This window comes from Perca flavescens, chromosome 12 (genome assembly GCF_004354835.1).
Source record: "Perca flavescens isolate YP-PL-M2 chromosome 12, PFLA_1.0, whole genome shotgun sequence".
Classification (NCBI taxonomy): Eukaryota; Metazoa; Chordata; class Actinopteri; order Perciformes; family Percidae; genus Perca; species Perca flavescens.
Genome location: NC_041342.1, coordinates 32,589,763 through 32,607,123, shown reverse-complemented (window position 1 = coordinate 32,607,123; position 17,361 = coordinate 32,589,763). Strand labels below are relative to the sequence as shown.

Here is a 17,361-nt window from a genome sequence, read left to right as displayed (position 1 = left end):
AAAAAACAACCTTTCTTCTATTTAAAAAAAGAGGATATTTATAGAACAGAACATATTTGTTGAATGAAAAACCCCACGGGCGTTCATTCTAGGGCTGTCCTCGACTAAAGAAATTCTTAGTCGACTAACACTTATACGATTTTGTCGACTAATCGATTGGTTGATTTAATTGACAGAGCTGTGTGCTTTGAGAGGTGGTTAAGACTAGAAAAGCACAATAAAAATGTAGTTAATTAACCATCTGTAAAACTGAGTTTCTCCTAGGGGTGGGGGAAAAAAATCGATACAGCATAGTATCGCGATATTTTTTGTGGCAATACTGTATCGATACACAGACGCCAAGTATCAATCAGTTTGTCTGCTTGACAATAACATTTTGCACCAATAAAACTAAAGTGTGATGAACAAACCGAGAAATGTGTATTTTTTAGATACAACAGATGTTGACAAAATTGTCCTTTCGGGACATCATTTGAAATTGGGAAAAATCTGAAGTTGGAAAAAAGGTAATATATTGCAATATATCGCAGAATATTGCAATATCTTTAAAATCGCAATAATATCGTATCGGGATGATATCGTATCGTGAGGCCTCTGGTGATTCCCACCCCTAGTTTCTCCACAATTAATCCTGCAAAAAGCACCACTTTAAATCTTGTGTTTACCATAAATGTGCTCAGAAGTTTCTTGGAAATGAGTAATTAAGCATGAATAAGCATAAAAAAATGACTAATCGACTAAAGAAATCTTAGTCGACTAAGACCAAAACGAGCGATTAGTCGACTATGAGGTGGCAGCCCTAGTTCGTTCAGGCGTCAGGATGGCATTTCTTCATGTGTAGCTTGAGGCTGTACTTGACAATGAAGCTCCGGGAGCACAACGTGCACGCGTACGGCCGCTCGCCCGAGTGCACGCTCAGGTGCGACTTCAGGTGCGCCGACTGGGTGAACTTCTTTCCGCACTGGGCGCAGCTGAACGGCCGCTGGCCCGTGTGGATCCGCATGTGAACGTCGAGGTTCTGGGACGTGGCGTACGTCTTGGCGCAGACCGCGCACACGTAGCGCCTGGCGCGGCTGCCCGGCGGCGGTCCTCCGCCTGTTTGGTCCCCGACGTACTGGGGGAAGTTCGCCGCCAATTCGCCTTCGTCGTACTCGAACGGCGAGCCGCCGCTGCCGCCGCTGCCGCCGCTGCCGCCGCCCTCCGACAGCTGGCAGCACTCCGCGGCGGCCGACCCGCTCACGCTGATCACCTTGAGCCCGAAAGCGTCTCCGGCGTCGAGGTTCTCGTCGGGGTTGAAGTGAGCGAACGTCAGAAGGCCTTTCGGCTGTTTGGTCCACGCCGGGCTGAGGTCCGGCTCCACTCGGCCCGCGGCGGGCGACCGGGACCTGATCGTCGGGGCGCCGGCGTTGAAGTACGTCGGTCTGTTGGCGCCCGGGTGCAGCAGCTGCACGTCCGGGTCCACCTGCGCGGAGTAAGAGGAGTCGTCGGGGTCCGTCTCTGCACCGGAGCAGCCCGGCTCGCCGCGTGGAGCCTCCAGCGTGAAGACGGGCGCGCTTCTGCGGCTCGGAGGAGGATGACTTCCTGTCGGCCTGCTCGCACCCCGGCGGCCAGTGTCTTTTCACGCCACGGCCAACGGGCGCCGACGGGACGCACTCTCGTCCTCCGTCAGCAGGCGCTTGGTTATCTGAAAGACAAGTGAGTAAGTGGGTGGTGGGAAGTAAGTCGTGGTGAGTAAGTGGGTGAGGTGAGTGAGTGGTGAGTAAGTGCGGTGGTGGTGAGTAGTATGGTGGTGAGTGAGGCACAGTGAGTGGTGGAGTGAGTAAGCACGTGAGTGGTGGTGAGTGAAATGCGATGGTGGTGAGTAGGGAGGTGGTGGTGGTGGGAGTGCATGGGTGGTGGTGAGTAAGTGCGTGGTGGTGGAGTGAGTGCGTGAGGTGGTGAGGTAAGTACATGGTGGTGAGGTAAGTGCATGGTGGTGGTGAAATGCACGAGTAAGAATGCGTGAGTGGGAGGTGAGTAAGCACGTGAGGTGAGTAAGTGCGTGGTGGTAAGGAGTGCGGTGGTGGGAGTGAGAATGCGTGGGTGGTGAGTAGTACATGGTGGTGGTAAGTGCGTGAGTGGGTGAGTAAGTACATGGTGGTGGTGAGACGTGAGTAAGTAAGGAGAGTGAGCAAGCAAGGAGTGAGTGAGTAAGCACGGAGTGAGTGAGTAAGCACGTGAGTGAGCAGCAAGTAGGAGTGAGAGTGAGGGAGTGAGTGAGCAAGGAGTGAGTGGGGCACGTGAGTGAGTAAGCACGGGAGTGAGTGAGTGAGGCACGGTGAGGAGCAGGCACATGAGTGAGTGAGGCACGCAGCAGGCACGCGTGGAGTGAGTGAGCAAGGAGGAGTGAGCAAGCACGTGAGTGAGTGAGGCACGTGAGTGAGGAGTGGAGTGAGGAGAGTGAGTGAGTAAGTACGTGAGTGAGTGAGTAAGTACGTGAGGAGTGAGGCACGTGGAGGAGTGAGTGAGGCAAGGAGTGAGGCACGTAGGGTGAGGAGTGAGTAAGCACGAGGTGAGTAAGTACTTGAGTGAGTGAGTGAGTGAGTGAGGCATGGAGCAGTAAGGAGGAGGCGGAGTAAGGAGTGAGCAGCACGTATGAGTAACGGAGAGTAAGTAAGGACGTGAGTATGTACGTGAGTGAGTAAGTGAGTAAGTACGTGAGTGAGTGAGTAAGTAAGTACGTGAGTAAGTACGTGAGTGAGTGAGTAAGTACGTGAGTGAGTACGTGAGTAAGTGAGTGAGTGAGTGAGTACGTGAGTGAGTGAGTAAGTGAGTAAGTACCAAAAGTTTGTACACACCTTCTCATTCAAGGCGTTTCCTTTTTATTTTCATGACTATTTACATTGTAGATTCTCACTGAAGGCATCAAAACTATGAATGAACACATATGGAATTATGTACTTAACAAAAGAGTGTGAAATAACTGAAAACATGTCATATATTTTAGATTCTTCAAAGTTTTTATTAATAAGGGAAATAATTCCACTAATTAACCCTGACAAGGCACACCTGTGAAGGTAAAACCATTTCAGGTGACTACCTCATGAAGCTCATTGAGAGAACACCAAGGGTTTGCAGAGTTATCAAAAAAAGCAAAGGGTGGCTACTTTGAAGAATCTAAAATATAAGACATGTTTTCAGTTATTTCACACTTTTTTTGTTAGATTCAGATTCAGCAACTGCACGGCCTATTTCTCAATTAAAATGTTTTCAGAAACATGTTTCGGTGAACTATTTCAGTCCAATATGAGATTGGATTCTGAACGAGACGGTCATGACAGTCTGGCTTTGAATTTTTGGAGAAAACAAACCCACATCCAGTCCAATCAGCTGCCGGCTTTCATTTCTTGGGCAACAATACAGATTAGCGCCGCCTGCTGTTATGGAGACGTATTAACGTCTCGTCTCTTCGGTGTGTTCTGGGGCACTTTTTGGTCCAACTCGGTGAGACCGATCAGTCCGACTGGCTTTACTGCCGACGGTCTGCCGTCTGGTTGGTGTGTCTGGGCCTTTTATAAAAGCTTTTTTACTTGCAAGTAGAGTCAGTTTTACAGCACAAGTACAGAAAATGACTGACGATCATTCACAGCTGTGTCTTTTTAAAGGAGTTGGGAGTCTACTTAGTTATTCGGTTCCTGCAATCAGCTTTTCTTCTTATCTGTGGTCAGGCCCGGTGTCTCCTCCACATGCACTCTGCCTGCCCTCAGGGATACATTCTGTGCTTTTCACAAGGTTGCTCTCATGATTTATCTCATGAGAAACAGAACACAGACTTCATGCAAATAGTGTAAAGGTCCCATGAGATGGTGCTCTTTGGATGCTTTTATATAGTGGTCCCCTAATACTGTATCTGAAGTCTCTTTTATATAGGCCTTAGTGGTCCCTAATACTGTATCTGAAGCCTCTTTTATATAGACCTTAGTGGTCCCTAATACTGTATCTGAAGTCTCTTTTATATAGACCTTAGTGGTCCCCTAATACTGTATCTGAAGTCTTTTATATAGGCCTTCATGGTCCCCTAATACTGTATCTGAAGTCTCTTTCATATAGACCTTAGTGGTCCCCTAATACTGTATCTGAAGTCTTTTATCTAGACCTTAGTGGTCCCCTAATACTGTATCTGAAGCCTCTTTTATATAGGCCTTAGTGGTCCCCTAATACTGTATCTGAAGCCTCTTTTATATAGGCCTTAGTGGTCCCCTAATACTGTATCTGAAGTCTTTTATATAGGCCTTAGTGGTCCCTAATACTGTATCTGAAGCCTCTTTTATATAGACCTTAGTGGTCCCCTAATACTGTATCTGAAGTCTCTTTTATATAGACCTTAGTGGTCCCCTAATACTGTATCTGAAGTCTCTTTTATATAGACCTTAGTGGTCCCCTAATACTGTATCTGAAGTCTCTTTTATATAGACCTTAGTGGTCCCTAATACTGTATCTGAAGTCTCTTTTATATAGACCTTAGTGGTCCCCTAATACTGTATCTGAAGTCTCTTTTATATAGACCTTAGTGGTCCCTAATACTGTATCTGAAGTCTCTTTTATATAGACCTTAGTGGTCCCCTAATACTGTATCTGATGTCTCTCTCTCTCTGGGCGGGCAAAGCAGAGAAAGGGGAGGTAACCTTTCCCTTTATGACATCATAAGGAGAAGATTCCTGATTGGTCCATCTGAGCTTTCATTTTCTCAAAGTCAGAGCAGGATACCCAGGGCTCGGTTTACACCTATCACCATTTCTAGCCACTGGGTGGCCATAGGCAGGCTGGGGGAACGCATATTAATGTTAAAAAAACTCAGTGACATTTTCATGCCATGGGACCTTTAACACTAAAATGAAGCAAAGATTATAGCAACCATAACTTTTCTATGACTATCCTAAGGGCCCTTAAATGGTCAACACATCTGTTGCAACGCTGTTGCACTAAAGTTAGGGAGGTTATGGAGGAAGTCGGCATTCTCGCTTTTATTTCAAAATGTTATTTCAAAATGTTTGTGTAATGGCAGCCGGAACATTAATGAGCCGGTGCTGAGGAGGAGAATAATAAAGAGAATTTTGGCCATTTTGCGGGTTTTATGGCTGCAAATTGACTCCAGAGGTCTGTGTGGAGGCAGAGACGAAGCCAGGAGTGGTGGGACAGCGTTGGGAATAGCTTCACAGAGACGCAGTTTATTCAAAATTCTTTGTTAGTTTTTAATGTTACCGTCTCTGTGTCTAGGGGCTAACTCCAGCCAAGCATAATTGTGACAGATGTCGACGTAGATTGACGTAAAAGTCGCATCAAATCCACCTCGGTTGTTCACACTGCGGCCACATTAGGGCTGTCCTCGACTAAAGAACTCCTTAGTCGACTAACACTTATAGGATTTTGTCGACTAATCGATTAGTTGATTTAATTGACAGAGCTGTGCGCTTTGAGAGGTGGTTAAGACTAGAAAAGCACAATATAAATGTAGTTAATTAACCCATCTGTAAAACTGAGTTTCTCCACAATTAATCCTGCAAAAGCACCACTTTAAATCTTGTGTTTACCATAAATGTGAAATTATCATCCTTTTGGTTTTTATTTTAGTTTTACTTATCTTCTTTAAAATGTGTGCATGCCGGTCTTTCATAAGCATCTCTCTGCTAAAACCACTATATTATCATTATTTTATTGTTATTAGTATTCTTTATTTATTTATTTTTTATTCTTTTTTTACTCTTTTTATTTTATTTGTTTATTTATTTATTTTATTTTTATATATTTATGATTTTCTTTTGTGTGCGTGTCAGTTCTCTTGTTTTCTGGACTAGTTGCTTTAAAATGTGGGATTTATACCTTTTATGAAGATGTGCTAACTCTCCTTAGTAGTATATCCCTTTTATTTATATATATATATATATATATATATATATATATATATATATATATATATATATATATATATATATATATATATATATATATATATATATATATATGGGAGGGGTGGGAAGATTGTATTGTAACTGTTAAAAACCCAATAAAGAAAGTATTGAAAAAAAAAAAAATTAGTTTGAGTAATTGAGTAATTAAGCATGGAAAAAGCATAAAAAATGACTAATCGATTAAAGAAATCTTAGTCGACGAAGACCAAAACTACAGATTAGTCTACTTAGATGTGGCAGCCTTAGGCCACATTGAAATTTGAGTGTTCACACTACTTCTGACCTGTAAAAATCTGATTTGGGACCACTTTTGCCTGCAGTCTGAACGTAGCCTATGTAACAGCCCTTCTTGTTGAACCCTGTATAACAGGAACATGTTCTTGCATTTATTCTATTGGCCGACCCAACGACAACATATCCACCCCCCCCACCCCACCCCACCTCCGTTCAGACTCACCTTCGTCAAAGCTGTCGTTACTGTCCGAGTCTTCGTCTTTGATTAACACCACGTCTGGAAGCTGCAAAAGATTTAACGTAAGAACGTTTTAAGTCACACAGCCGCAAGACTCTCAATGTTATTTAGAATATTAATGTTTAATAAATATAAAATTCAACTAACAAACTTAGGTGTGCATATTGTGCGGAGGGTTTTTTAACGTTTTAGTCTTTTGCGACACTTTTCCTGATTTTTTTTTTTGTCACTTTCTTTGTCGTTTTTTTTTTCCATCTGCGCTTTCTGACATTTTTGCCACTTTTTTCAAACGTTTTTGTTGTTTTTTCCAAAGGCTATAAAATACAAAAAGATAATTAAAAAAATCAAAAGTAATGAACTGATCATTAAAGAGCGTTGCAGGGAACCATTCAAGTTATTTATTTTTGACAATTTGGTTGAAAGAAAACCCAAATTTCTGATAAAGAACTTTTTGAAAATGGGTCAAATTAGACCCGAGGCCAAAAGGAGGGATGAGACCCTCTGAGGTTTAATTGGCATCTCTCCATCACATCTTTTATTGATTATGTGTATATTAATCTGTAGTATTTGTATATGTGTAAATAAATAAAACTAAACTAAAATGGTAAACATCCAGGCAAGCAATGCATTTATAGCCGACATTACAAATGGATTTTATTTTCGTGAAACTGAGATAAAGTCAATAACGAGCAAACTAATCAAGATAAAATCGATTGACTCCCAATTTGCTGACTCATCTTTGAAAGTTAATTTAAATTTGAATGAGGACATAATTAAAAAGGAGGAAATCAGGGATGGTTGTAATGATTTCCTAAAACTGTCCAAATGTTAATAAGACTTGTGAATGGCCGAGACCTCCTTCCACGCCTGTTTAAATCCCATTGTTATCTCTACATCTCACTTAATTATCACACTTAATTATCACTTAATTATCACACTTAATTATCACACTTAATTATCACATTGTCTCAAGGGCGTAACTTTGCATTCAACATGGGACATTTGTCGCCTTTCTGGGAGTTTTTTGGGGGGCTTCTTCTGACCTTTGTAGCCTTTGATGCAAAGTTATTTTTTTTTTTGTCTATTTTTCCAACGTTTCTGTCTCTTTTTTTGGACATTTTTTTCAACATTGTTGTTGAGATCTCCACTTTTGAGCAAAATATAATTTTTTTTTTACGACAACACTTCAGTTTCTGGTGAATGTTTTTGCATTAATTGATGGCGCAAATGTTTAAAAAAAAAAAGTAATTTAAATGTTAATGTAAAGGGAACTTATAAAAGGTTTTTGGGGTGGCCAGTTTGGATTATTGTGGGGGTTGTAACCACGACGCATTTTTTTCAAATAAGCCGCACTTCTGCCGCATAAATTGTCGATTTCCGCGCAAAATATGCGGGGCTTGCATGATTTCATAATCCCTGCGTTTTCGTTGCAAAAAAGTCCCATAAAATATTTCAGCAGAAAGTTCACACAAGAGCAGCCATTTAGCCCTGTTGCCATGGGAACGTTATGAAGTGACGTAATTACGTGACGTGAACATCATCGAAAAGCAAGGTGTTGGAGGGGGAGGGGGGGGGGATTTGACATGTACTTTGAGTCTCTTAAGTTGGTATCCAATAAGAAATCTATCTTAATATCTGATATCTACTCAAATCTCTTTAAGTGCTCCTGCTGTCTATATTATTATATTATTATATATCGTAATTATTATATATTACTAACGACTTTTGAAAGTCCGTCTCTTTTGTAGCTTTTATTTCCCTCTGTTTAGACTATTACTTTTATTTTTACTTTTATATTATATTATTTGTATATATTTTTTGCATCTTATTTGTTTACTTATTGCAATGACTGAATATCTGTAAACTATTTGTGGAAATTAAGTTTAAAGTCTTGTTCATCAAACTGCAGTTTTTGCAAGTTCCCGCAATTTCATCGCATTAAAATTGCATAAATATCTTGCATATTCCATCGCATTTTTGTGTGAGAGTGTGATCGTGTGTGTGTGTGTGTGTGTGTGTGTGTGTGTGAGTGAGAGAGTGTGTGTCTGTATTAGAGATGGCCCGATACCATTTTTTGCTTCCCGATACCGATTCTGATACCTGAACTTGCGTATCGGCCGATACCGAGTACCGATCCAATACCAGTGTGTCATATATTTTATTATGTTTTAACAGCTGTATACTACTATCCCTGTATGGATGTGATATGATTTCTATCTCTGTTGTCTGTCTGGCTCAGGTTAAACTCTTTGTGAAACCTGAACAAACACAAACAATGAATGCAACAGAACTTTCTTTTATTCTGCAGTTTGACAGTCAGTTATAACGGAAAAAGAACATAAATAAACTACTTTAACGTAGATTTTCTTCAGGGCTTTATTACGTGGTATCGGATCCGTGCATAAACTCCAGTACTTCCAGATACCGATACCAGCGTTTTAGGCAGTATCGGAGCCATCGGAGAACATCTCTAGTCTGTATATGTGTGTGTATTGTGGTGGCAAATTTTATTTTAACCATTTGTTTAAAGATTGTTTTAAACCTCCACATAATCCTGTTCCTTCCTGTAGACTGTTAAAGCACCAGAGAGGGGAACAGCTGAAGCCGTCAACTATAGCCTCGAGAGTTATTTAGTTTTACTAGCCTGAAGCTCCTCACAGTGTTGACTTTTTGCTTAGATAGAAGTGGAGAAGGCCGAAGAGAACTACGTAGGTTTCTGTCTCCTGAGATAAAACTGTTGTTTAGGCTAATGTTAGGAACAGAGAGCAGAGGGGAAGGTGATCCACTATGGCCATGCTAGAAGATACATTTAGAGGGGTGGCTTAACGGAGTTTCTTCACTATATGATGTTTAGACGTTAGGTTAGAAAGACATTTTCAGTTGTGCTGCGTGTACCTTTGAAACTGTTTTCTCCATTTGCAAATGTAAATAAATACTCAAAGACCAGAAGACTTCGGTTTAATTCTCAAACAGTCGTTATAAGTTTAGATTTTATCATGAAAATCACTAACCCTGCTGCTTCATGAAAAACTTCCATCACAGTATATATATGTGTGTGTGTGTGTGTGTGTGTGTGTCTCTTTGTGTGTATATATGTGTGTGTGTGTGTATATATGTGTGTGTGTGTGTGTCTCTCTGTGTGTGTGTGTGTGTGTGTGTATATATATATATATATGTATATATATATATATATATGTGTATATATATGTGTGTGTGTGTGTGTGTGTGTGTGTGTGTGTGTGAGTGAGAGAAAGTGAGTGTGTGTATATGTGTGTCTGTCTGTATGTGTGTGTGTGTGAGTGAGAGAAAGTGAGTGTGTGTATATGTGTGTATGTGTGTCTGTCTGTATGTGTGTGTGTGTGTATGTGTGTCTCTGTGTGTGTGTATGTATGCATGTGTCTGTGTGTGTGTATATATATATATATATATATATATATATATATATATATATATATATATATATATATATATATATATATACACACACACACACAGACACATGCATGTATGCATATATGTGTGTATATATGTGTGTATATATATATGTATATGTGTGTGTGTGTGTGTGTGTGAGAGAGAGAGTGAGTGTGTGTATATGTGTGTACGTGTCTCTCTCTGTGTGTGCGTGTATGTGAGTGTGTGTGTGTGTGTGTGTGTGTGCGCGTGTGTGTGTTTACCTCCTCCTGCATCAACACCACACCTCCTCCTTCCCCTCCGGCGGCGGCAGCGGTGTCTCCGCCCTCGCTGTCGCGCCGCTGCTGCGGTGTTTCCGCGTTCTGTGCGCTCTCCGCGGCCGGTACAAACCCCGGTTCCGCGCGGACCACTATGGACTCTATCAGGTGGAGCTTCTTCTTCAGGTCCTCGTTCTCCCGGTGGCTCCGCGATATCTCCGCGTGCAGCGCCGCGTAACCTTCGTCCACCACCGCGCAGATCTCCGCCACCGCCGCTTTGGTCAGCGCTGCCATGACGACGGACAGCTGCGCGTGAAGAGCTCTGCTGGTTAAAACCGAAGCCGCCATCCCCGGCGCTCGAGAGGACTACCGGCCCGACACGGAGACTGCTCTTAACAGGCGACACGGAGCTCCGACTGGCGCTGTAACACGCTGTGGGGTCGCTGATAGCCCGGCCGGGGGTTTAATACCGCCCGTCGCTCATCACAAAGACGAGATGTGTCTTTCTAGTTCCTTCTGACTCGCACTTCCGGAATATCAGAGCTGACTTCCGGAATATCAGAGCTGACTTCAAAATAAGAGCCTGTTGTTGTTCTGATTTTTAATTGGCGGTTGGCAACCAGTGTAAGGTGAATTAGGCTATGGAGCTAAATCAGGGCCAAATGGTTTGTTAATTTGAAAAAAAAACAAAAAAAACTATATATTATATATATATATAGTTGAAAAACTAAAGTTTGAAATTGAAAATTTAAGTTTTGGTCTAAAACTTGAAAAAATTAAATAATTTATTCAAATTCAAAATAAGTAACAATTTTTCTTTCAGTTTGAATACAATTTAGATTAAATTCTGGAATTATTTTGAATAAATTATATATTTTCATTTTTCACTTTTATATTTGTTTTCAGTTCCACATTTCATGTTTTCAGATTCATAACAGCTTCAAATCTTTTTTTTTTTTCAGTTTCAGATCTGTTTTTCATTAAGTGATCTGAAACTGAAAAAAAAGATATATAATTGATTCAAAATAATTCTAGAATTTAATCTAAACTGTATTCAAACTGAAAGGAAAAATTGGTACACTTATTTTTAGTTTGAATAAATTAAATTATTTTTTCAAGTTTTAGACCAAAACTTAAATTTTCAATTTCAAGCTTTAGTTTTTGAACTATATATATATATATTTTTTTTCAAATTAACAAAACATTTGGCCCTGATGCAGACGAAGACAACAGGAGGGTTAAGTACTGTTTCCAAGATGAAGAATGAAGTCGAAATGTGCAGACTCTGGGCTGTATGAAGCCATAGATATACTGACAGTATATACAGTACATCTATGGTAGTATATACAGTATAACTATGGTAGCTGCCAGTTCATTCAGTCAGTCTCAGTGTGGGAGGACTTGTCCAGTCAGCCAGTGTTTCTCTGAGCTTCTATTGTGTGTGACGGCCGTTTGTTTGTGACTCTGCTGGACTGTGTGTGTGTGTGTGTGTTTGTGACTCTGTTGGACATTGTGTGTGTGTGTGTGTGTTTGTGAATCTGCTGGACATTGTGTGTGTGTGTTGGGACAGAGAACAGTCCGACACAGACACACAGCACACACACGATCACGTCATCGGTCAGTGGGTAGATGCTTCTCTGGGGCTCCTCTGTTGATGTTCACGTAGCGTAATTATGTCACTTCATGACGTTCCTATGGTAACGGGAAAATGGCTGCTCTTGTGTGAAGTAAACGCAACATTTTTCAACTTTCTGCTAAGATAAATTATGGGACTTTTTTTTGCAACAAAAATGCGGGGATTATGAAATCATGCAAGCCCCGAATATTTTGTGCAGAAATCGGCAATTTATGCGGCGAAAGTGCGGCGTATTTGAAAAAATGCATAAATATAAATATGTGGACTTTGGCTAATTATGTGTTGAATTATGCGATCGCATAATCGCATTTTTCTGGAGGGACTGACTAGTAGGGGTGGTGCGGTTCACAAAACCCACGGTTCGGTTCGTGTCACGGTTTTCGGTTCTTTTTATGTTTTCTTTTAATCTTTAACACTCCAGAAATATACTTCAGCATAAGATATATAGCTAAAATTAGCATATTGAATGCATGTTGCACAATGCTTGCATACAGTGGCAGTTCTACCTAATGAATTGTGTCTCTTTATTAGGGTCTTAGTCTACTAATCCAGAATTATTTATTTATTTATTTGTCTGTTAGTTGTGTATTGTGTTCGATTGCTGTATGGTTGGTGGCAAACCAGTTTCCCTATCGGGATTAATAAAGTTTTTCAATTCAATTCAATTGTTTTATTTCCGCAGTCATCATAGGTAAAGTGAAATCCAAAATGTTCCCACACACTAAACTATATACGACTGCTGGTGCATCCTCCAACTCTATAGGCAGCAAAATTACAAATCCCACTATGGCCACGCCAAGACCCGCCCTACGAAGCAGCTCGATTGGTTGGGGTTAGGCATTTGACCTCGAGTGGTTAAGGTTAGGTTTGGGTTAAAACGAGAATTAAAATTGTTAAAATCTAGAAGTCAAAATAGTAAGTTGGGGATTGGTCAGGGGGATAGGACCTGAACATGTAAGCATGGACGCCTTGCCAATAGTAGTGTGTGAATGCTATTGAAGGGCGGGTCTTGGCGTGGCCATAGTGGGCAGCCTTTCTTATCTCTCCCTCTTGACATTTCTGCATGTGACGAAACCTGCAGCACGCCACGCGCCACTTGAGCGCTCGGCTCGGCTCGCCGCCTCTCAAAATCTGACGAAAATCTTTTAAACTGACCTTTGTCGATCCAAAAAACAGACCGATTCAGCAACCGCACGGCCTATTTCTCTCTTAAAATGTTTTCAGAAACACGTTTCGGTGAACAATTTTTTCCGTAAAATACGAGATCGTATTCAGAACGAGACGCCATTTAGAGTCCGTTTTGAAATTCGGGAGAGCAGCAAGACCCACGTGACGCGTTCGTCCAATCAGCTGCCATGTGTTGCGTTCGTCTTGTCATCCCGTTCGTCAGTAAGCGGTTAGTGTACTTACGAACCGTGCACACACGCTCCGAACCAAACTGTTCGGATGTTTTTTCGTGAATCGTACCACCCCCAGGGTGCGAACTACGAGGGAGCTTGGCTCCCCTTAATAAGACATGGGCTCCCCCGAAAACGTTATTTGTGAAATTTTGGGGGGTCTCTAAAAATATTGACAATGTGTAAGACGTGCAATTTCAGTTTTGTGTAATTTGATCGTCATGGATTAAAATGTGTAATATTGCAAAAATGTCATTTATTCATGCATGTCTGCGATTTTTACCTATTTCACTTCAATAAAGATAGCTATACATGCTATTCTTGTCATGAGCATCAAGGCGTGGCGGCGCTGTGGTGCAAATTCAACTCATGTTTAGTAATTGTTAAGTCAAAGATTCGTAGAAAAAATATAAACATGTATCGCGCGCAAAATCCTTGAAATACATTCTGCAGTTAGCATCTTATAGCCATGGCAAAAAGAAAAAAAGGGCAAGGCAGTTTAATTATTTTGGTTTTACGAAGAAATTGTGTAGGGATGACACGACCGATTCACCTTCTGCTGAGGCGGGAGGGAACGAGACGAGAGGGCATGACATGGGAGTTGGCACACCTCCCGCCGGGGGGGCAACGCAAGAAGAAGCTGAACAAACAATGTCCTCTCTGGCTGAAGATGGTGGTGGTAACAGCTTGTCAGAGGCCGGTCACGACCCTGACCCTTCTTGCTCCTCTCTCCCGTTAAACTGGAACAGCCAGCAGTGGAGAGACTGGAAGAGCCGACACACATGGCTGTTTGTAAAGGATGGAAACTTGGGGTGCATCGCTTGTAGGGACACAAAAACCCTTCTTCTGTCTGAAAAGGTAACTGGCACACACTTGTCTGAGGAGTGGATCCATTGTTCGAACTATACCGTGCCCTTTGGGGGAGCCAACTTTTTTTTTCACTGAAGGGGGGTGCGCGCTTGCAAACAGCCAGTTTTTATGGCTAGCTGTTTGCTGTTTGACCTATCAATCCCTGTCTATAAAGACGTAAATCCTGTATAGCGCATACACTTGTAGCTGTTATGTATCTTTGTAAGTTGAGCAAGCACCCCCCCCCCCCTTCAGTGGAAAAAAAATAAATAAAAAAGTTGGCTCCCCCAAAGGGCACGGTATAGTTTGAACACTGACCACCCCCAGAGAATAGTAATACAAAATTCAAGAAATAATGAAGTTGACCATACTGAGAAATTCTTCCAGACAGAATCATACTCAACTATATATAAGAAAAAGATGTCTTGCTTTCTTTATTGTTTAAAATAGTATACAGGTAATTGTATCAGCTCGTAGTCCCATGTATCGGCTTGTAGTCCCATGTATCGGCTCGTAGTCCCATGTATCGGCCCGTAGTCCCGTGTATCGGCTCGTAGTCCCGTGTATCGGCTCGTAGTCCCGTGTATCGGCCAGTAGTCCCGTGTATCGGCCAGTAGTCCCGTGTATCGGCCCGTAGTCCCATGTATCGGCCCATAGTCCCATGTATCGGCCAGTAGTCCCATGTATTGGCCCGTATTCCATTTATCGGCCCGTAGTCCCATGTATCGGCCCGTAGTCCCATGTATCGGCCCATAGTCCCATGTATCGGCCCGTAGTCCCATGTATCGGCCCGTAGTCCCATGTATCGGCCCATAGTCCCATGTATCGGCCAGTAGTCCCATGTATTGGCCCGTATTCCATGTATCGGCCAGTAGTCCCATGTATCGGCTCGTAGTCCCTTGTATCGGCTCGTAGTCCCGTATATCGGCTCGTAGTCCCGTGTATCGGCTCGTAGTCCCGTGTATCAGCTCGTAGCCCCGTGTATCAGCTCGTAGTCTCAAGGCAGTTCAGATGGTTAAAATATTCACGGCCTAATAAACTTACAACAGTCCTATCTTTTGATCATGTTTTCAATGGAAAAGCACCAGTTCTTCAAAACATCTCAAAGGCCTTCAATTTAATTTAAACTGGTATTTTTATAACCTGGACACGAAAACCAGCTCTATTTTATGTGTCTAAGTGACTGACTGAAATCGCATTTTTTGAATTTGGTCCAGTATTAAAGGGGCACTACGCAGTTTTGGCCATTTCTTCGCTGTTTGCTCGCAGTTTTCTTTATAGAGCTCCCCCTACAGGTTTCTCTATAGAGCTCCCCCTACAGGTTTCTCTATAGAGCCCCCAATACAGGTTTCTCTTTAGAGCTCCCCCTACAGGTTTCTCTATAGAGCCCCCCTACAGGTTTCTCTATAGAGCCCCCAATACAGGTTTCTCTATAGAGCCCCCCTACAGGTTTCTCTATAGAGCCCCCCTACAGGTTTCTCTATAGAGCTCTATAGTCACTTTTTTCAACTTTCTTTTATCAATTGTTTTTTCTTCAAATGTTATAAAATTGACTAAAACACCCAAATTTAATGAAAGTAGTGAACTGATTATTTATTTAACTTGTGAAGAGCGTTGTAGGGAACCATCCACGTTATTTCTTTGTACAATTTCATTGAAAGAAAACCCAAATTTCTGATACAGAAACTTTTTAAAAATGGGTCAGATTAGACCCCCGAGGACACCAGGAGGGCTAAATGACTTCAGTAACAGCGGTGAGGTCGTGGTCGATCCCAGTTTGGCGTTCAGTAGTGTTTCCGTGTTAAACGTGAACGGCGTTCTGCTTCGCGTAGTAGCTGCACGAGAAGCGCTGACATTTGTGTCACTTTTTGTCAACAATTTTTGTCACTTTTTATAACATTTGTGTCTTTTTGCGAATTTTTTGTCGCTTTAACATTTTTGTCACTTTCTTTCGACATTTGTCACTTCTCGACATTTTTGTCACTTTTTATAACATTTGTCACTTTTTATAACATTTGTGTCACTTTAACACTTTCGTCACTTTTTGACATTTTTGTCACTTTAACATTTTTGTCACTTTTTTTTGACATTTTTATCACTTTATATAACATTTGTGTCACTTTGTTAACATTTTTGTCACTTTTTTCGACATTTGTCACTTTATATAACATTTGTGTGACTTTCCTTTATCAATAGTTTTTTCTTCAAATGTTATAAAATTGACTAAAACACCCAAATTCAATGAAAGTAGTGAACTGATTATTTATTTAACTTGTGAAGAGCGTCCACAATTTCCTTGAAAGAAAATCCAAATTTCTGATACAGAAACTTTTTTAAAAATGTGTCAGATTAGACCCCCGAGGACACCAGGAGGGCTAAATGACTCCAGTAACAGCGGTGAGGTCGTGGTCGATCCCAGTTTGGCGTTCCGTGTTAAACGTGAACGGCGCTCTGCTCGGCTGCGTGGTGTTTCTGCTGATGGATCCTCAGGTTCTGCTTCCCGGCCAACCTCTTCTTGCAGTAGCTTTTGTCACTTTTTGACATTTTTGATACTTTATATAACATTTGTGTCACTTTGTTAACAATTTTGTCACTTTTTTTGACATTTTTGTCACTTTAACATTTTTGTCACTTTAACATTTTTGTCACTTTTTTCAACATTTTTGTCACTTTCCTTTATCAATTGTTTTTTCTTCAAATGTTATAAAATTGACTAAAACACCCAAATTCAATGAAAGTTCTGAACTAATTATTTATTTAACTTGTGAAGAGCGTTGTAGGGAACCATCCACGTTATTTCTTTGTACAATTTCCTTGAAAGAAAACCCAAATTTCTGATACAGAATTTTTTTTTTAATGGGTCAGATTAGACCCCCGAGGACACCAGGAGGGCTGAATGACTCCAGTAACAGCGGTGAGGTCGTGGTCGATCCCAGTTTGGCGTTCAGTAGCATCGTGTTTCCGTGTTAAACGTGAACGGCGCTGCGTGGTGTTTCTGCTGATGGATCCTCAGGTTCTGCTTCCCGGCCAACCTCTTCTTGCAGTAGCTTTTGTCACTTTTTGACATTTTTGATACTTTATATAACATTTGTGTCACTTCTTTCGACATTTTTGTCACTTTTTATAACATTTGTGTCACTTTTTTCAACATGTGTCACTTTTTATAACATTTGTGTCACTTTGTTAACAATTTTGTCACTTTTTTTGAATTTTTTTCGACATTTTTGTCACTTTAACATTTTTGTCACTTTTTTCGACATTTTTGTCACTTTCCTTTATCAATTGTTTTTTCTTCAAATGTTATAAAATTGACTAAAACACCCAAATTCAATGAAAGTACTGAACTAATTATTTAACTTGTGAAGAGCGTTGTAGGGAACCATCCACG

At 41.3% G+C, this 17,361-nt stretch overlaps 1 protein-coding gene across 1 annotated transcript; it reads right to left on the bottom strand.

The window, feature by feature from the left end:
* Positions 1–747: 747 nt before the first annotated feature.
* LOC114565252 (zinc finger protein 469) lies at positions 748–10,618 on the bottom strand. The gene is made up of 3 exons (XM_028593178.1): positions 10,098–10,618; positions 6,406–6,466; positions 748–1,684 (listed from the first exon to the last, which is right to left on the bottom strand). Exons 1-3 carry the CDS (start codon positions 10,437–10,439, stop codon positions 816–818), a joined length of 1,272 nt encoding a protein of 423 aa, XP_028448979.1. The 5' UTR covers positions 10,440–10,618; the 3' UTR covers positions 748–815.
* Between the last annotated feature and the right edge of the window lie 6,743 nt (positions 10,619–17,361).